The 21216-nt window shown below is 46.1% G+C and overlaps 1 protein-coding gene across 1 annotated transcript in view; it reads right to left on the bottom strand.

Annotated features, from left to right (window-relative positions):
• The window catches only part of LOC119181436 (protein O-linked-mannose beta-1,2-N-acetylglucosaminyltransferase 1-like), a 305076-nt gene that overhangs the window by 24169 nt on the left and 259691 nt on the right, over positions 1–21216 (bottom strand). Inside the window, exons 6-10 of the mRNA XM_037432683.2 lie at positions 10289–10593; positions 4304–4507; positions 3513–3578; positions 1969–2082; positions 403–520 (exon numbers count right to left, since the gene is read on the bottom strand). Of these exons, the coding sequence (XP_037288580.2) occupies positions 403–520; positions 1969–2082; positions 3513–3578; positions 4304–4507; positions 10289–10420 (634 nt within the window). The 5' untranslated portion in view covers positions 10421–10593. The remainder of the gene's footprint in view (positions 1–402; positions 521–1968; positions 2083–3512; positions 3579–4303; positions 4508–10288; positions 10594–21216) is intronic.

The raw sequence follows: 21216 nt of genomic DNA, 5'->3' as shown, positions 1-21216 counted from the left end.
AAATAATGGGGCACTCACTGAGGAGAATTGAATCGTCACAAGCGAATTGATCAGAACAAACTACTGCAGTGTCCGTCACCTTCTTTCCTATGCGTAAGTTTCCAATTGGCGCTGTTCTCTATCAAGCGTCATCTGCATCCTTTGAGATGTAATAAAACAATACGTTGGCACTTTTTCACTACGATGCCATGCGTTGTGGCACCCAGCGATGGTCTTTGCACATCACTTCTTTCTTGGGTTCGCACGTGCGGCATGGCGAAAATAAAGGAACTATGTGGCTGCTTCTCAATGCACGCAATGTGGTAACCTATCTCCTTTCAAGGTTGACCCTGTTAACACCATTTCCAGGCGCAGCCGCTACGTGGCGAGCGCTGAACTGGAGTCACGAATATGGACACGTACCTCCTTTCTGCGTGACCATCCCCCACATGTCCCTCCAGCTGATGACGTGAGACTTCTTGCTTCCCAGTCGCTTCAGCAGGTCTCTCGCTGGCTGCTTCATTTGGAAAGTACCTTCGTCCTGAGTGAAGAGATATTCACGCCAAGTTTACAACAGACAACAAAAAAGGCTCTATTACATCAGGTAGCCAAAAAATACAAGCACACAAGAAAGAACGGCGGTGAAGGAGCAAGGAAATCATCAGTTGGACTATATCTTGGTGTGGGGAAGTGCACAGGCTGCGCCCGAGCTGTGAACGAGCCCGTTCGACTGTTTCTGACAGTACCGGCCGTCCGCCTGCTACCAGGTGTTGTTAATAAACCCCCTTTCAAAGGAAACATGTACACGAAATGAGACATTGAACAAGTTGTTCTTTTTTTGGTTACAGTGTGGTGCTTTGATCTTTGATAAATAGGCATGGATTCTAAGAATGAAATTTACTTTGAAGTCAGCGCTCGTCCCGTACGCATCTTCCTGCCTTGTGTCTTCGTATTTTCGAGTTACCTGATCTACTACGCATTCTTGCAAACCCACCCAAATTTTCATTGTTGTAAGAAGAGCCAGACCCACAAGGATAACACATACAGCCACAGGAGAACCTGAAGCGGTGGCTTTTCAAGAGCCAACTGCAAGCTCACTTGAAGCAAACACTGTAAGTACATTTTTAAGGTACCTGCTATGCCATTAATAATGATAATTCTGCGAAGTAGGAAAGCGCATACCCATTACGCCTTAAACCTTCATTCAGCAGAGTGGCAAAGTATTCCCTATGCATCTGTAAGACACTGTAATTGCTTGCATAGCTGAACACCTTTTTGATGTTGTGGCTGATCGAGAATAATCACTGAGCTTTTGCAATGGGTGGGAAGTTTTGACTGCTCAGCCGTTATGAAGTTCATGTATGAGTTAGTTTTCTCTTCTTCCGTACCATGTAACATCTGTTAGAGTGACTCGTTTCCCGAAATGATGCCTGTATAGAATATTTTTCTTAAGGTTCAAACTGGTAGGATGCTTGGCTGTCCCACACAGTGCCTGGGTTGTATAACTTGAATCAGACATCACAATTAGTGTTATTCCAGAGGCATATATCAATCTTGTTCAGTATGACCTAAAAGAAAGTTAACCAACTAGTATTGAAAGTTCGGCTATTGCGTCGTTAACAATGCTTAGGTGCGTGGTTGCCAAGCTTTTATTAGATAACCTTCAACGATGTACAAAAGAAAAAGGATCGCAAGCGTAAAAGCAAATTCTTTTCAAAACACTTCTCAATTTTCAGCAGAAATATACAGCTGACTAACATTGTGGGGCCGAAAAAAGGCGAGAATGTGCCGTTATGTCAGGGACAGCAAAAGGCTTAATTAACACTATGTTGTCAACTTCAACACTGAAAAGATTAGTGGCCATTGAAATGGCTTGAGCCCATTGATAAAACATTTGCAATGCATGCACTTTGCCTTCCGTGGAGCCACCCCAAACAGAAGCCTCACACACAGCTTAGTCTCATCTTGTCTTGTGGACAGCAGACTCACTTTGATAGTGAAGATGAGCACCCGTCCGTCAGAGACCATGTTGAGAAAGAGAGCCATTGCTTCATCTTCATGAGGTGAGTATGTGTCAAACATTCGTTGTGCCATGACACTTCCCTGAAGTGGCAAAGCCATAGTCACAGATTAAAGACAGAGTCAACAAGATTTTGTTAACAAAGTTATCTTACAGAAAGAGGAATCAGAAATTGCATGTAAAATGCCATCATACATATTTTTTAGGAAATGAGAAGTCAACATGCCATTGCAGTGTGACCCAAAGATGCAAAACTTGTTAAAATTTTCTTCAGACACTTTCAAATATACTAATACAATCGGGCTGACAGCACGTTTTTGTTTGTATCTATTGAACGCTTAGTTCATACAACTTTGTGCATGACATTTTCAATAGAACTGCTGGATCAGTAAAGCTTGTGTGAAGGAACTTATTTTGCAGCACGCTCGGTTCAATACTAGGTTTTGGCAGTCGCTAATTAAGATAACTGGACAATTAAGACGTGTTCACCGGTACTGGCCAGCATGTGCATTGTTTAGTGGCATCAAACTATCATTAAATTATGCTTATTGGGCCACAACATGGTTGATTTGGATGATTCTAGAAATGCATGAGAGCAAAGCGGCACAAATGTGCAATGCAAAGGAACGAACACAGCATTCGTGGGCTCACAGGCTCTCAGAAGAGGCGTAGTAGCCATGCACAATCATGTTTTTGGCACATAACAAATTATTCGGTCACACCTTACTTAGGATTAGGAAACAGGGGCTAAGAGTTGTGTTCATGCTGTTAACGAAGTAGATAACAACAAAAATTGCATTTTTTACACTGGTGTTATGCATAACAGTTACAGCATTTACATATTCCTAAAAAAAACAAAAGTGCATTGATGCACTAAACATGAATTTATGCTTTTCTTGATACTTTCGATGATTTAGTATTCGGTTAACTTGGATAATTTTTCCAGTTCCATGAAGAGCGAATTAACCAGCTTTTGCTCTATAACACAACAGTTTTGGCAGTATAAGGTCTGACGTCGGTGCCATCATTGTCGATGACTCCCAAAACACACACATATTATTGCACTGAAATAATGGCACCATTTATCTAGCTACAGTGACACCGTTTTCTCTGTGAAAAAAACAGATGAACAACAATGTTCAGTTGCAGAAGATTTCAATATTTTAGGGCTATCACTGCAGACTGCAATCACTGAGAAATAATTGCAGACAAAATTAGTTATTGATGCAAAAATGACTGGATTAAACTGAACTCACTCAGAAGTACTATCAATAGAAAATGCCAAGTTCAATGAAGCCAGCAGTTCAGCAAGAATAGTTTTGTATATAATATATGGCACATTTACTTGCACGACAGTCAGCTTTTACTATCTTGCACACTGTTCAAGAGTTTGTTCATTTATTAAGATATCGCAACACAGAAACAACTGTCACCTTACACCGGGGCAGCAAGAGAGAGATAGAGAAAAAAAGTTTTTTGTTTAGTGTACGTCGTTCATGAAGTTGTGACTTACCGTTGCTTGGTTGAGGACGAGGACGTGGATGCCACGACCCTTGTTGTCTTCCGAGTCATCCAAAATCTTGAAAAAGTAAAGAAGACAGCGATTGGATGAGCAACAAAAAGCAGCAATAACATAGAGCTCCAACTTTTGAGCACCAAACAAACAAATTATACAACACAAGACTAGACATTCCCTTGTGTTGCATGCTGTACAAATCTCGTATAGCTACTCAAGCTGTGACAATGATCACATGAGCAAAACAGCGCAATAAGCATGAAGCCGTAGGTATCCTTGTCATGCCTATGCTTGTTTTCTACTCCAGCTGTAGTGAACAAGTCGAGTCTTTACTGCCAGAGAATGCAAATGGCAGAAAGTATAATAAAGACTGCACAACGGAAAGTTGAACAGCTGCCATAAAACTTGAAATAATAAATTGGTAAATCAAGGAATCACCTATGTCATCAATTTTTACAACCACTAAAGTACTGCGAATTCAGTTTATTGAACAATGCATTTAGAGAGAGAGAGAAAAAAAATAGAGATAATCAATGTTGAAAAAATTATCTGAGCTTTCACACATAGAAGATAATAAAGCATAAACAAAATCAAAGCAAACACAGAATATAAAATGTAATATAGTTGATTGAACGACGTGTTAACAAAAGAAGCTTAAGCTTTTTAGTGAGTGAAATTCAGACTTGCATATCCACTTTTATGAAATTTTTGTTCAAGCATGCTTATTGTGGTGTTAGTTGACATATTTCGAACTCTTGAGCGAGTTCCTGCGACGTAGCTGTACCTACCGTCGTTCCGTCGACAGTGACGGACACCTTGGACTGGCTCGAGACGACTTCGATTGTGAGTGTCTTGGGCAGGCTGTCTTGTAGATGCAGAGCATTGTGCCGGCCTTCCTGGGACGACGAATCTTCTTGGAGCTTTCGGCTGGTGTCCATGATGAACATCACGTTGATCACCACAGTGACAGAGAGGATTGCCAGCAACAGGTACTGCATGAAAAAGAACGCAAGCGCAGATGCTTCCAGCAAATGTAATAAGAGAGAGAGGGAATAAAAAGAAAGGCAGGGAGGTTAACCAAGGCTGAGCCCAGTAGGCTACCCTGCACTTGGGAAGGAAAGTTATGGTGGAGGAGAAAAATGTCACCGATCGGTGGACGCGTAACAAATTCATGTTTGACATCACGAATGACGAATCAGACCGGTGTCCTTGAGAAAACGCACCAGTGCTCTCACTGCCTTTCGAAACTGGTATGGGCAGTGCCATGGTCCCAATACCTACTCAGCAGAGAAATCCCTTCCGTCCAGTTGATGTAGAACAGTGCGAAGGCGAAGCCTCTCGTCTGCGTATATTGGGCAGTAACACAAAAGGTGTTCAATTGCGTCATCGATGGAACAGTCTGTTCCGCAAGCGAGAAGCAGCTTATTGATGCTTTTGGCTGTCAACTTTTGTTATTGCTCTTCCATGTTGGCATTTGTAAATGCATTTCATTTCATGATTAAAGAAAACAGTTCAGCTGTGCCTGCCCACAGAAGCAGTTCAGTGCCTTTCATTCTCGTCCTTTCTTTTGGGGCAATACAACACATAACATAATGAAATCACTACATGAAAATCATCTATGGTTATGTGCTGATTGGCACATTTGTTTGCACGACATTCAGCTTTTACTATCTTACACATTGTTCTAGAGTTTGTTCACTTATTAAGCATTTAGTGTTCCTATATCGTCTATGTCAGGAGATGAGAATGCCGTAAAATGAATGCTAGGTCTTTCAAATAAATTGACATCATTTTCATGTTGTACTGTGAAAAAGATACTAATTGGGATGCTAATTAACTAAGTGAGGCACTGCGGCAGCGTTGCACTAATGCAAAATTATCTCACCTATAGTGACTGAAGAATAGGGCCTTGCGCAAGTAATAAGTGCTTGGCATGTTTGAGCTGAAATAATGCAGTTTCTACGCCTTTGACCAGCAGTCTTGCCTGCAAACCTCTGTTTATGATACGTGTGACCATGCTAAAAACAATGTATTGCTAAATTAATTTACATATTCTTGGTTTATGGCTTCAAAAGCTGTGCTTCTCTAGTATGCACTTGCGGACAAAGAAAAAGAATACTTTACAAGTTGCCGCAAAATTTTCAAGCACATTTTCCCACACAATTCAAAGGCAAGGCAGTGAAACATTATCCAAAAAATAAACCAGTAGCAGAAGCAATCTCTTGGCCTAGTTCATGCTTGCTAATAATCCCGATGCAGCACAAAGACATGTAACAACACATAACAAAGCACCTGTGTTCGGTGTTTATGTGCCTTTGTTATGCGTCTTTGGGTGACACCATGACTATTAGAAACCTGTGGCAGCAGGGCGTGGTCATCTGGTAGGCATGATTCAAGGGCACGTCAGTGGTGCGCCGCTGGGATTGAATCCGCGACCTTCGGGTACGCATCCTAGCGCCATAACCACTGCTCCATCACGGCGTACAGACCAGAAACACAAGGCGACAAGCACGTTAAAAAAACTAGTCTGTGTTCTGTGTTCGTGTTCTGTGTTTCATTTATTCGTTTGAAACCAACAAATTTGCAGTTTGCACGGGTGGTGGTGGAAAGTCGGTAGCATTTAGGCGTTTTATAAACCGAATACAAACCGGTTTCGCAAAGCTTCCTTCGCCGCATCACAGACAAGCTGTGCGGTGAAGAAAGCGTACTGCAGTGAAGCATATATGTTGGAAAGTAAATTGTGATTCACCAAAGACCTCCTACCCAACTATCAAACCCAAAAATTAAAAAAAAGAAAAAAAAACGAAGGCGGATGTGGGGTGGTGGGGCACCGATTGCTGCAATCAGTTCAGGGAGTTGCCAAAGGTTGCGCCACGCATATACCCAAAGCTTTTCCGTCATTGCTTAAAGATGCACTAAAGAGAAACAACAAGTATATTTATACTGATAAATGATAATTTGAAAACATTGTTTTCGTTATTTTCACCGTCATAGGTTTATAAACCAAGTAGAAAATCAAGGTCAGAGCTTCATTCTTTTTTTTTTAATTTCGTGCTGAAATATCCAAACGCGGCATCGGGGATTACAAATCGTCTTTTTTTTTCTCTCGTATTTTGGCAATATTGGTTCCACGAAATATCCAGAAAATCGGTACGCTATGTATATAATAGGTCCTAATGCTAAAAATGTTTCATTTCCTACCTGCCCCACCGCAATGCTGCGCACCAAAGACAGTCCGCTGTGAGACGGACGCCACTGCTTTATTTTACTTTACAATGCATCCATTGGGACTCCATCTCTTTCGCACACGACAATTCGGGAGGAAGGAGCGTTGCGGCAAAACTTCGCTGAACGGCAAACCCTGCGCACGCCTACGATCAGCAGGTAGACTGCTGATCGCACTAACGTGGCGTGAACAATCTCTAAAGAGACGTTTTTTTTTTCTTTTGAATATATTGCTGCTATAGCTATAGCCCTTGGTACCACAGATAATCTCTCGTTACGCGCCGTGGCCATCCACGAAACAGCTTCTCAGTCTGCCAAACAACCTTTCACGTGCGCGCGCACACACACACACACACACACACACACACACACACACACACACACACACACACACACACACACACACACACACACACACACACACACAGAGAGAGAGAGAGAGAGACAGAAACAGAGAAAAAGAGAGTAGAGAGAGAGAAGACAACCCAGTGCGCCGGTGCCGAGAAAGGAAGCAACAAACAGCCTTCCACGCGAGCGTCGATCAGTGTCCCTCGCACGAGAGGCCACCCCTACGGAGGCTCGTCTTGAATATCCGAAACAGGATATACGCCCGCCTGCGGAACAACTTCCCAACTCGATGTGCCCGCGCTCAGCTGCGTCTGATTAATTGAATGTCAGCGAACGTGCCCGCGCACTCTTCCTCTCTCACCTCGACGTCACGGGGAAACAAACAAACAAACAAAAAAGGCGCCCGCAAGAGTTTGCTTGTGAGACGTACGTGCATTGACAGCAGTCTTCCTAAAGCACGGCAGGAAGACGCCCCGACCTGAAAGCTTCCAAACAGTAGAAAAAAGAAAAGAGTTCAGATTAACTGCTTACGATTGGAATAAACGAGAATGCGAAGCTTTAGCAACTCACGTTTCAACTTTGAGTTAGAGCAATTGTATCCATGACAATGCCATTGCAGAAATTGTAGGCGAAGGCACACGCACAAAAACAATGTTATATTCAAATGGATGCCTGTTCTGCATTCTCCGTTGAATGACATGGACGAAACAAAAAGATGGCCACATTAGATTTACATAATTTCTTTCTCGGCTTGAGGTTCTACATCCGCCTACTAAACCTGTTCTTAATACAAGTTCACATCCTGATGTTAACCACCACGTGAATTATAATCACCCAATTTTATCTGAAGGCCTGACAGCTGACTCGCTCAGCATTAATTGCCCCTTATTTCATGTTCTCTCATCTAACCCAACCGTACTGCTTCCCTAGCGTTTATACACTAAAGATCATGCCGCCTAGTCCTTAGCCCACCTCCTTTGTTGGTGAGAGCTCCCAGGAAGAGGTAATCATTATTATCATCATCACAATCACCATCATCATCGTCCTTCTACTCGTGGGGGTTATGCGAGATTGATAGCAGGCAGTGAGCACGAAAAACAAACTTCTTTATAAATGTGGTAGGGTGGCTTGACAGGCTGAGATACATCGTGAAAACTTGTGCAAGTTTAAAGGTTCGTGTTCCTTGTTAGAAACATTTTTCCTTGTTAGAAACAAATAAATAAACATTAACGAGAATGATTTTTTAGTTCTCATTAATATTGTTAAAACTTGTGAGGCACGAAAAATATACTGACTACGGAAGTTGACGCGGCAATGCACTGACTTCCAACAGAAGTCATTCAGCGAAAGTCATTCTGCTGCAAGTCAGTGCATTGTCTCGTCGTCTTTCTTAGTCCGTGTCTTTTTCGTGCGCCAATAGTTTTCACGATGGTAGGGTATCACCGGACAGGTAATGCATAAGCAACGAGAAGACAGGACATGCACTGTCCTGTCTTCCTTTGCTGTCCTGGCGTTGCCCTACCGCAATTATGAACCCAAACCAACTAGCTCATCTATCCGTTTATCCTGTCGAACGCCTTTGCTCAGCAGGAAAACATGGCGCCACCTTTTACACCCCTTTGTGTGAGCCGCGGAAGGACGGAGAAATGGAGGATGCGCGCCGGACAAAACGCAGCGAATCGCGTTACGAAACGAAAACGAAATGGAGATGGAAAGTGGGTGAATGTTGAAGAGGAAAGGAACACGGCATGCAAGACGTGCACAGACAACATGGTGACATGGCAGACCCCTCGTCTGCCAATGTCACCGAATCGCACCTACGATACGAGCTGCCGGTAGAGAGGATGAGAGAGAGAAATAGAGCGTATGTGGATAAAGAGAAAGATATAAGGGGAGAGAAGGGTGGAGTGAGAAAAAAATGATAGAGTATAGGAAAGTAAATAGGAAGAGAGCATAATTGCAAGAAAGAACATATGGAGAGAGAGAGAGCATGTAAGATAAAACAGAAAGAAAAAAATGGGGAAGAGTATGGAAAGGTAGAGAGAGAGAATATAAGAAGAAGGAGTGGGCAGAGAAAGAGAGAGAAAGCTGGCGACGTAACCTCAAACGGTCGCTTCGGGTTTCAGCGGTTTACCCTCCCCCCCTCCCTCCCTCCCTTCCGCGCGGACAGACTACACGGACCCTGGGCTTAAAATCATCCAACCGCGCAGTCTGTCTCCTCGGGACTTACTGCTTTTTTTTGTTTTATGTTTCCCATATCCCATGCGCGGTTTTCACGCTCAGGGCTCTCCACCGCGCGACCCAGTAACAACGAACACGGATCCTTCCAGGAATAAAGCGGAAGAAGAAATTCCCCGAGCGGGAAAAACATGGGTGTCACGTTACCTCCCAGCCGTTTCGCGCGATTCTTTCCTTTCCTCTCTCGATGAGAAAGATAGCATGTGTAAACACAATTTTTTTTAAATAGAAAAAGAAAAACGAAGGATTTTTTGTCACCGTTACTTGGCGACGACTACCCGTTTCCACTTGAATGTTACAAATAAAGAAAGAAAAAGCGAGATCACCTTAAAAAGTGTTCACAGACAGTCTGTCACCTCTTGCTCGACTGTCTGAAAACACAATCTTTTAGGGCGATCTCATCTTCTTCTTCTTCGAAAGAAAGAAAAAAAAAGAAAAAGCTTCACGGGGGCAACGCCTCGTGCCGTAGTATTGGTTACGCTTCGATACCTGCTGCAAGCAGCGACAGTCGCCCTGCCGCGCGAAGCCGGGCGGCCTAATTAATTCGCTAACGAATTAAGGTTTTAATTACTCGCTTCCGCGGAACCACCACATTTCAATTATGCTGTGGCCTTGGAGTTTTAAAATTATATATATATATATTGCTGGCGGTCGCTCATGGCACCTAAGTATTGGTTGTACATGTCCGACATGACGGCTGCACGCTGAGGCTTCCAGAAGGAGACCTTCAATTTTACTGTCTCTATAAAATCAACTTGCATTTCTCAGCAGGTCTGTTGAGCCAGACAGGAGGGAGGGTATCAACCCACCTCCAAATTTTCTGTTTCTTTTTAAATGTGTAAATAGACCCCTCAGAGTCCACCGCCTTCCCCAAATTTTTTTTTCACTTGCCCCACGAAGACTTGCTGTAAAACATTAAATTGGCTCAAACCGAATTGTAACGGACTAGAACCACAATTCACCTGACACGTTCTGGCGAGGAACCGCCTGTGGCGCACGTGTCGCACGTACAGTCCGGCTCGCAGCAGCGTGGCCCCGGCGAGTCCCGTGCCGCCGGGGCCCGGGCCGGCCGATGACTGCTGGACGGCTGTCATGGCGGTGGACGCTCGGCCGCCGCTCAGGCCGCAGCAGTCGCGGCGGCGGCGACCCGCGGCCCGGCGGGGCGGCGCCCTCCGCTCGGCAGCCGTGGTGCTACCACCCTCGGGGCAGCAGCCACGCGCGCCATCCGAGTGGCCAATCACGAAGCACGCCGGGGAACGTCGTCAACCTGCGAATAATTGAGGAACCGCCAGTGTAGCAAACACGTTTTCCACATCTAGGACACTTCTTTAAAAAAACGATTGTGTTTTGCGCTGGGGTCCACCAAGAAGTGACTCGCGTCATTTCCGTCACGGAAGTGACGTCAGTAACAGGAAATCAATCATAATGCGAATGGTAACCAAAAAAATTAAGCTGTGCCTTTTCAGACTGGAAATATTGTGAAATATTCGAGACCTCCAAGCACAATACGTATCTGTTACATGAATTGAAAAAACGAATATTAAGCGATGCCAATTTCTTCCGCCGTGGATAATAAAGAAGGCACGGTGCGGCACACAACGCAAGCAGCACAGTATGGGTATAAGCGAACTCCAGGGATAACTCGAGAGCACCAAAGTGTTCACCGCACTGGAACCTGGGGCACCTCCACAAGGGCAAACAAGCTGTTTAACCGTGGCCTCACCAATGCGCCACAGAAACCCATCGAGCACCATTATATCCAGTAGTCCAATCTAGGGCCGAAAAAAAAAAGGCTCTGTTTTAACTCTGAAGGTACTAGATCGAGGCTGGTTTTTGCAGTAAAATGGCTTTTAATTATCTATTTAGCTGCTGATTCAGCGCGACCAAGTTCAGTCTTTATACCAATACTGCTAATATGAATCGTTGTGATTTAACACCCCAAAACCACGATATGATTATGAGAGACGCCGTAGTGAAGGGCTCCGGAAATTGACACCGCCTGGGGTTCGTTCACATGCACCTTAACCTAAGTATACAGGCATTAAGTATTTTCCCTCCATCGAAAATACAGCCGTCTTGGCCGGGATTCGATCCCGCGACCTGCCGGTCGGCAGCCAAGTGTCTTAGCCTGTAGACCACAGTGACTGATTATTACAAAACTGCTGAAAGTTACACTTGTGATTACGCACATTTGCGGGGGTTGCATTTCCGATGGAGGCGGAAATGTTGTAGGCCCGTGTGTTCAAATTTGGGTGCACGTTAAAGAACCCCAAGTGGTCAAAATTTTCGGAGCCCTCCGCTACGGCGTCTCTCATAATCATATGGTGCTTTTGGGACGATAAACCCCACATATCATTCAATCACATTTACCAACAAGCATAATAAAAAGTTGTAACACCCGTCGTAAAACACGTGGTCAGCTACGGATACTAGAAACTGGCGAAAAGAACACTAAAAATTAGATTAGCACGAATTAAGTTTGCAAACTACAGTGTGTTCTTAATACTGATCTAAACATCCACATTACAGGTGAAGGCACTACATGAAGCAGATATGACGAAAAAAAAAATGGAGAAGTCGGCGTCCCGCGTTTCAGCCATACGTTTCCATCGCGGAAAAAATTTCCCTTCTCTGCACATCGTGCGGCGACCGCCCGCACACCCATCACATTGAATTATCATGAACAGAGCGAGAAAAAACTAACAGAAAGGAATGTTAATGTGACGTGGTCGTGACGTTGACGAAGTCAGTAGACGGCGTTTTCAACACCAACCTTAATTCTCATTTGGGCAAACCTTAGCCCGAAAAATGAAAAGACAACGCGCAAGCGATTAATTAACCCTGTAAATTGATAGTGACCATCGAGTAACCTAATCCGCGCCGAGGTGAGTCGGCATTTATACATACGAACTCGCGACATGCCGGTCAACATGCAGTCGAGCACCATGACCATCAGACCACCGTGGCGGGTAAGTACGTCTTGCAAACAAACAAACAAAAAGTCAGTACGCTCACTCTTGTCACCATGAACAAATCTTGACCTATAAGCCACCCATTCAACTCACAATTACGGAGGAGTTCCAAGACAGACGAACAACACAAATCCAGGTGGAACCGAACTTTCAACGCCGGCCTCTGTGGTGCACTGTAGTGTATTCCTAAGTATGAAACGACTGACGATCCCCTCGTATAGAAGCATCACGCAACGGCTGAGTTGGCTGAGCGCTGTCCCTGCATTGTTGAACGCGATTCCGTCCACCGAACCACGGCACGGGCCCGTACGCGCGCGCAACGTACTACTCACACGAACCACGATAAGGTCACTACTGCTGTCCGTGAAAACCTCACTGGCCGCTCGAGCGGCGAAGAAGAGCTATGCTCCCCATGAACGACCTTCGCCTATCATGGACGGCAAGATGCCGCGGCCCCTCAGAGGGAAAGAAGAGTTTTTAAAGAAATAGAACACTCAAAACACCCGTAGGCGAGAGCAGCATAGCGGGGTGGGCAGCGAGAAGGGCAGCTCGGTGGTTTACCTGCAACCCCCGCCCCCTTCCCGCTGCCATGACCACTAGCGTCCCAACGGAACACTCCCGACCACCGGGCAGGTAAAAAAAAAGCGTGCCCAGCTGCCCACCAGGAGCAGCCCGCTTGGTACCGCCGCACTCAGAAGCCGGGCAGCCGGCATGCATGGCCGCAGGGTGCGCGCTGCTTCGGAAACCGCAAGAGGGCTTCCCCGCATTTTTTATTACTTTTTGGGACCGGACCGGACCGGCCCAGGCGCCCCCGCAGTGCCCGGCGGAGCAGCAAAAAGGCTTCTCTATTCAAGGCGACCTCCTCTCCCTCTACGGCGGCAGCGAGCGCGAGCACGGAGATACAGGGGAAGTGAAAGTGTTTCGGTGTAAACGCTTTTGTGAAAGGCGACCCGAAAGGTATGCGTATACACTGGGGTTTCGGCAAAATATACGCGGTAACCTTTTGGCAGAGGCGACAAGATTCCTCCTAAAACGTCTATTACATTACCAAATACATCTCTTGAGAATTTTTAACAATTTAATTAAATTACGTTATAAGTTACCACCTTGTGACACTAACATTACGTTAACTTTAGATGCTGTGACGGGTTTATGACGCTGACGAAGGCAGCAACTGGCGTGTCCACGATGAAACTATTTGGCAAACATCGTGGCTGGGAAAGAAACTCAAACCACATAAAGAAATGCACGCTGTACACTGACATCGGCGATTAGAGCGTGGCAGCATTAATCCATGACGCCCACACGACGTCGGATGACGTAATCACATGACATTGCTCGTTCAAAGGTGGGCCGACGACGGAGGCCCCACAAATCACGTGAAGTGCTGAAAATTGAAAATACGTTACTGGGCGAGTCAGACGGTGCATTGTTCGAAAATAAAAGCAAAGCGAAAAAAGACGGGATAAGCACTCACAACCAACCGAATATATATATATATGAAAGGACTAAGAAGCAGAAGATATCTTGCGTCTTCTAGTCGTCTTAGGCAAATACAGGAATAATCATGCCAATTTTAATCCACTACTGAGTTAATTTTCTGTATTATTCAAACGATATACCATTCTCTCTGTACAAGCTTACTCATTTCTACTGTCACTGTTTGTTGAATAAATTGAATTAGACTGTAGTGAAGTATGGCAGGGATAACTATCAGTTGTCGACGCGCGTGGAAAACAGCGAGCGCATGCAGCATCCATTTGCACGAACAACACTTCGCTGGCGGAAGAGACTGCGATAGCCTTGACCATACATGCTGCAAAGGTGTTCACGACTCCGACTCACGTAGACGGCGATCAGCTCTTTTTCCGCTGGAGTATTTTCGACACAAGCAGCGGCAATTCTTCATAAATCTTTTCACAGCAGCGCTGTACCAATGAGAAGGGAGGACATCACATTTCCTGGCTTACGTCGATAGAGCCGTTAATTTGACTTGGTGTAATCCCTATGAATGGGCTCACTGTCTGTCGCGAGATTTCACGCACCACGCTAGTTCAGAAGCCTCAACTCTTCTCGTGTATTGTACCCCTACACAGATCCGTTATCCACGTTCCACAAGATTAAATCACATTGCTGATTAAGCCGGACGACCTTTTCTCCCCATAGCCCCAACTAAGTTTTACGTTTAATAGGCCCACGTTGAATAGGGCGTATTCAGTCACGTTTACGTCATTGCAGACGCGAACGTATCCCAACACGAAAGTATCGATCTCAACTTTCGCAGTCCTGCTCTAAATGCGGGAACGAGTCCTCCTCACTGGATCACATGCTCTGGCTGTGCCCATTCAACGTGGGCTCCGGTCTGCACTGAATCAGATAAAGTGGGACGAAGCTCTTCGCAGTTCGGACATCACTCTTCAGCCAGAGGCCATCCAGAGAGCCCGAGCCGCCACCTTGAGTCACCACCTACCGGTTCCACCTGGGTGGAGGAACCAATTGATGAGGAGCCCTAGGGCTATCTTCATCATTTTCCTCGGCACTATTCAATAAAGTTCTTGTCATGTCATGTGAACCATTTAAACTGTGTAATGGATCACCATTTACAAAGCCTTCTATAGTGTGGGTCGTCCCCTTCGGTTCCATTCTGAAAAATGCTGCTTGAGCTGGCAGTCCGTGCTTCAGTTGCTTTGACTATGGTCATACACGTTTGCGGCCGAATGCCGATCACCGAGAAACATACACGCCTTTATAGCACCTTCATTTCGAGGGAGCGGAGGGCCCTCGACCCTGATGTTGTAACACAATACGCTTTGTTTGTTCGTTTGTTTGTTTGTTTGTTTGTTTGTTTGGACGGTTGACTCCTCTATATAATGGCACATACCCATTCTGGGGGATTAATTAAGAAAGCTTGGCATAATCTTTCAATGAGCACTACTATATTGCTTATTAATACATATACAAAACATCAGAAAAAAATATAATGCGAAAAACTCCAAGAGAGAAAGACAATGGGAAAAACAGCAAAACGTGAAATGCTGAAATCTTGAGTTGACCACAGAGCTGGCGCGGATTTGCGACATTCTCTTCATCTTCTTCACCCCACCTTCATCAGCGGTCGACCTCTTCGCCGAGGTCCCTCGCCCTTGTTGCGAAACTTTCGCCGCGTGCCTTCAAAACCAAACGATGTGTCTGTGCATATGCGTGGGCGGGTGCACCACAGACGCCGCGCAGGTATGCGGCAGCGCTCGGCAAGAAACAGAGAAAGACACGGGGAAGAGGCGAAGTCAGGGGGGCAACAAACTCGCAAGCTGCAGTGCCCGTATTCTTGCCTACGCTTCGCGATGTATGGCGTGTACGCCCATTTAAAAGCAGGGCCTCTGTTGCAGTCATAGTAGGCACACGTTGCGCGTGGGACGAGGGAACGCTTTCGCGGCAAGCAAGAATATGAACCGAAAGCCGGATACGAGGCGCCGAAACCCGCGCCTATAGAATGGGCGGGAGGGAGGGAGAGAGGGTGAAGGGAAGATTTCGTGCGTGCAATTAAATTAACACGCCGTTAATTCGAATTACGGGAGACGTGGCGGGCGGGGTTGCGTGAAGAGTGGTATATAGAGAGGCGTTGGCTAAAGTGCGGTGGGAGTTGAAGCCAAGTTCTAATGTATAGTTGCACTGAGGGGAAAGTACGACGGACTAACGAACGAAGAGGACATACGGGACAGGTGGTGCGAAGAGGATCCAGTCCACTTTGTGTTCGTTAGTCGTTCGTACATTTCGCCCAGCGCAGCTATACATTCGAATGCAATACAAACTATAGCCCAACGTCAAGCTTTGCTAACCGAAACCGACGTCCACCCCCCCCTCCCGCAACTGCAGTTTTCTTACTACGAAGCATTTAGGAGCTTGATGTGGACGAGTTGGTGGAGCACACTAAAAGAAAAAAAAAAAACACCGCGGAGCACTGTAAGCGTTGCAGCCACCGATTATAAATCAGACCGAATTTTCGGCACAATCAGGGGATAGATTAGAGAAGACTCCCGAAACCTTTTAAACCGTGCGCTAAGGAGAGACAAACATTAGCTGTTGATCAGTGGCACTTGAACACATCAGATCGCTCGCCGCATCGTCCCCAGCTTAAATATTAACTGAATAAGGGCACGCACAAAGACACGAACACTAGATCAGGAAATTGCACATTTCTTTGGAAAAAAAGGTAGGTACATGTATATCTCTTCTGTCACATGACCTGGCAGGTGAAACAGCAAAAAACAAAAATGGGGGTATAAAACACGTGCCTCAGATCAGATACTCAAAGTGCTCATGAGGCCCTTATTTGGTTAAAAGATTAACCAATACCAACTAGCCCAATTATCCGTGCTACTGCAATCACTTTAACTCTTTGATTGGTATGTGGGGTTTAACGTCCCAAAACCACCATATCATTAAGAGAGACGCCATAGTGGAGGGCTCCGTACATTTCGACCACTTAGGGAATTCTTTAACGTGCACCCAAATCACACACGGGCTTACAGCATTTTCGCCTCGATCGTAAATACGGCCGCCGCAGCCGCGATTTCATCCCGCGACCTGCGCGTCAGTACCTTAGCCACTAGACCACCACGGCGGGGCCAGTTTAACTCTTTAGGTTTGTGCTCCAGGTTTCTGTCCCAAGAAGGTTGGGGGCCCAAGAAATATGCCAGCCGTCACAGGGCGCACGCGCAGAACTCATCAAGGCACTGTGGGCTCCAGCGCTCGTGTCGACCCAAGACCCAAAAAGTCCCAAACTATAGCGTGGGTTCCCAAGGTGTCTAGGGTCGTCAGCGAAACGAGACAGCGCAGGCCACGACGCAGTCTGGCCCGTGTCTCGCATATAATGTGAATTTAGCCACGTGTGGCAGTGCATGCGTTTGACCCAATGTAGCCTGCGTCATAGGTCTAATCATCAAGCTCAGTTGAACAGAAGAGCAGCCTACCCAACGCTGTTTTGGGGCACAGTGTCTTGGGTTCCCTATTATCATCTTATCTAACAACTGCGATATTTGAGCTATTGATATGGTATATACTATAGGAACATTTCACTGAACAACCATCTTGTTTGGAGAGGAACACAGCCCGCATCGTTTCTGTGTTCAATGCGGTCTTCTGGAAGCTGTCAATTTTGCCGGTATACGTGACAACTGGAATGGCAATGAAAACAACTTCTGTGCGCTTAGATTTAGCCGCCTACGCCCGTGGGTATATAATCGTGAATAGAACGGTTCACGGTAATCGAAAATAGAATGTAACGCACGTGCGAGAGTAAATGAAATCGTTCTCGCCGTTGCGGGCAACGAAAACAGCGGACGAACGAAGTGCCGACATGTCCACCCAGGGACACGCGCGGGCTCTCACGGTCACGGACGACGCTGCGTGGCGAGCACGCCCCGCGATTAATGATCCGTTGCGCCAAGCACTCCCATATCGAAATGTGTCGCCTCGCGCGGGCGGCCGTTGCGTAACACTTACGACTGAGCGGAAGGCGTGACAACGATGCGCTTGCACGATGCCCGTGGGAAAACGGGGAGAGATCGAGACCACCGTTTGTCATATACCACGGCGACACCGCTGCGTTACACACACGATATGGCGTTCTTTGTTTCCCTTTTTTTTCCTCCTCGCTTTTTTTTTTACTTTCTTTCTTTCAGCCCTCATTGCTGGCAGCCGTCGCTTTAAACTTTAGCTACCCGACGACGCAAGCGTGTAAGTGGTCACGGTACACAGGCCTAAATGATTTAAAACGTGAAAGGGAGGGGGGGGGCGCCATCCAGCTGAGCGCACGTCGTTGTTGGTAGCGCAGCGCAGGACAGACGGACGGACAAACGGACGGACGAATGGATCGATGGATGGACGGACGGATGGATGGATGGATGACCGGTTGGAGAGACATTACATACATACATACATACATACATACATACATACATACATACATACATACATACATACATACATACATACATACATACATACATACATACATACATACATACAGATAGATAGATATAGATAATTAGATAGATAGATAGATAGATAGATAGATAGATAGACGACGTTTTTACTTTGTCCAGTATTCAGGAATTGGAAAGGCGTAGCGCAAAAGCGGATTGAGTGTGCCATAGCTATCGACACGAGAAGTGCGTCAGCTGTGGAGGATAAGAAACAACAAATGTAAGAATGGAAAACTTCGATATTATTATTATTATTATTATTATTATTATTATTATTATTATTATTATTATTATTATTATTATTATTCCAGCGCCAGTCGCCCCGCACTCGCTAACCTATGCCATCGATTATTAAAGACGATAGTCTTTCTTGGGGACCTTCAACGCAAAAAATATGGTCTGTCTGTCTGTCTGTCTGCTAGTTGGTCTGTCTGGCTGTCTGTACATTTGTCTGTTTGTCCACTCTCAACAGCATCGGGTATTTGAAACGGCCCACCCCATGTGCAGCGCCCCCTTTGTTGCTCAAGATTCAGCGTTCATACTTGTGCAATTGTCAATTAAAAAGCAATTATTGCGCTTGTCTTGGGCACCATAACAACACGTATATATTATGCATGTGCGCCTTTTACTAGAAAAGGCATACATAAGTAACTTTAAGGACCGTAGCGCTTATCACGCTGCGCTGACCATCCAACGCTTACACGGAAAGGCGAGTATTTCCAACGCTTTGCTAAAACAAAATGGTGGTGGCACTTACCCGTCGCCTTGCGTTCTACACCTTATCACCTCTGAGACTGGCGCGCACGCACGTCTCAGAGCCACGCGCTTTGTTTTTGGAAAAAAAAAAAACTGCCAGATGGCGCTCATGTCTCACGTGTGACGTGACTTGATGCGCTCGTTCGCCTTCACTGCACGCTCGAGGCACTCTTAACACAGCACCTCCAGAATACCATTCACCGACTTTCTTGCGAAGAACATTAAATAAATGTTTTGTTCACTCTCTCCACACGCCCGACTATCATTTTTCCACGACATTTGCAGATTACATGCCTATACAGAGTTAATTTTTTTCTCGATATGTAACAATATCTCAGGTATGAGCTCACGGTGTTAAATTGCATTGATAGTGGCCGCCAGCATATGCGTGATTTCGCGTATATCGTAGTGCCGGATAAACTAAAAAATGCTATTTTTAGACTTGTCAATAGAGGATTTTGGTCTGTCCGGCAGTCCGGTACGTTTTTGCGTATACTGGGTTGCCGGAGGGCGTCAATGCGGTCAGCGTTGAAACGAGCTTTTTGTACTTTTAGCCCGTACCGCCCAAAATACGCCCAAAAAAATGCCCGCAACGCCTTCGCAGCTGTGGCCGCCGCATGTGCGTATGCGCAAAATAGAAAGTCTTCGCAATTACTGACTAAATTTGAAAATAAAAAAAAACATAGGACAATGCCAATAAATTTTTGCGTTACAAAACGGAACTTTATGTTTGTTTTATTTAATTGCGATATGATTTGAACCTAACTATGATGAAAACATCAGCATCACGGTGATCGGCATCAGAATCGGCATCACGAGTGTCCGCCGCAGTAGCATTGACAAGCTTTCAGTGATTGCGTGCCACCACGAAGCATTTTCGAAAGGGTTCAGTGCAAGAACTTCTTCGAGTATAATTTTATCATCGGCAGGCGAGTAGCGTGTCCAGGACGCCATGCGGGTAGCGAACCTCGAAGTAGCTATTTGTTTTGTTTTTTTACGTTTTTCTTTGGCTTGACTTGACTCGGCTCAAAGGGAAGCCGGTAATGGCAACCTTGGAAGCATGTTGGGCGTTTGGGCGTTTAGCGTGTCCGGAACGCCCGTAAGGCTCGCGCATGCGCAGTTCAGACCCGGCAAACCGGTATCCGCAAACTTTTTTTCCGTAGAGTGGTGCGCCGGACAGGCTAAAATCCTCTATTCACTACCAAAAGGCGTACGTACACACCACACACCCATCTCCTTAGTAAAGTTATACCCGTCGATAGCATACGTAGCAAACGAATGATCTAAGCTGTTTGCTCTGCAGTAACTAACGCGTAGGAAACACCACCGTCGAGGCGTGGGGCCAATGCTCCCGAATTCGACAGAACAGTTTCGTTTTGAAGAAGCCAGAAAGCGGAAACAGGGCGAGCCCTTTCTTTTCCTCCAAAGCCTTCTGAGCTAAACGCGCAAAAAAAAAAAAGGAAAAATATAACGGCGTGAAGCGAGACGCTATATATACTATATATATACACTTATATACACAAAGGCGGGCGAAGCCGGAGATGCTCGGAAGCTGTACCCGTTCACGGCGCCGCAATTGTGCAGACGCGGGTGCCGAACGACGGCGGTTTCGCCGCTCGCTATACCGCCACGGCAGCACAAAAGGGTGCCGGGATTGTGGATCTCCGTGGCTGGCTGCCAACGCGCAGAAGGCTCACGCTTTCCGCTCGCACGCCGCCACACACGTCGAGCAAGAGGCACGCTTATCGCGTTACGGCCGGCGACGCCGAGAACCGAGCGCGCCGAACGGGACTCCTTTCGACGAACGCCGGAGAAAGAAGGCCGTACACAGACAGCCTCGGGGAAGAAGACCGGAGGACGACGATCGACGTCGAGTTGCGCTACCGTGTTACGTACAAAGAGCTGCAGAAGTCTCTATAGCGTCTGTTCCTTACTCCGCCCACAACCCTCTCCATTCCCCTATCTTTTGGCACACGACGGCGTGGTCGACCCGGTGTAGGATTATATGTATCCCGTTGTTGCTAGAGAAGGGATGAGATGGACCGTGAGTCCAGCGAGCAATGACTGCCCGAAGGCGATAACGAGCTAGCCAGCGGCAGTTGTAGTATGGTAGTTGAGTATAGTATACGCAATCGTCGTCGTATTATCCGGGGCGGAAGCGAGCGGCCAAGCTTGAGT

Source organism: Rhipicephalus microplus, chromosome 10 (genome assembly GCF_043290135.1).
Source record: "Rhipicephalus microplus isolate Deutch F79 chromosome 10, USDA_Rmic, whole genome shotgun sequence".
Taxonomy (NCBI): Eukaryota; Metazoa; Arthropoda; class Arachnida; order Ixodida; family Ixodidae; genus Rhipicephalus; species Rhipicephalus microplus.
This window is presented reverse-complemented; position numbering and strand designations above follow the sequence as displayed.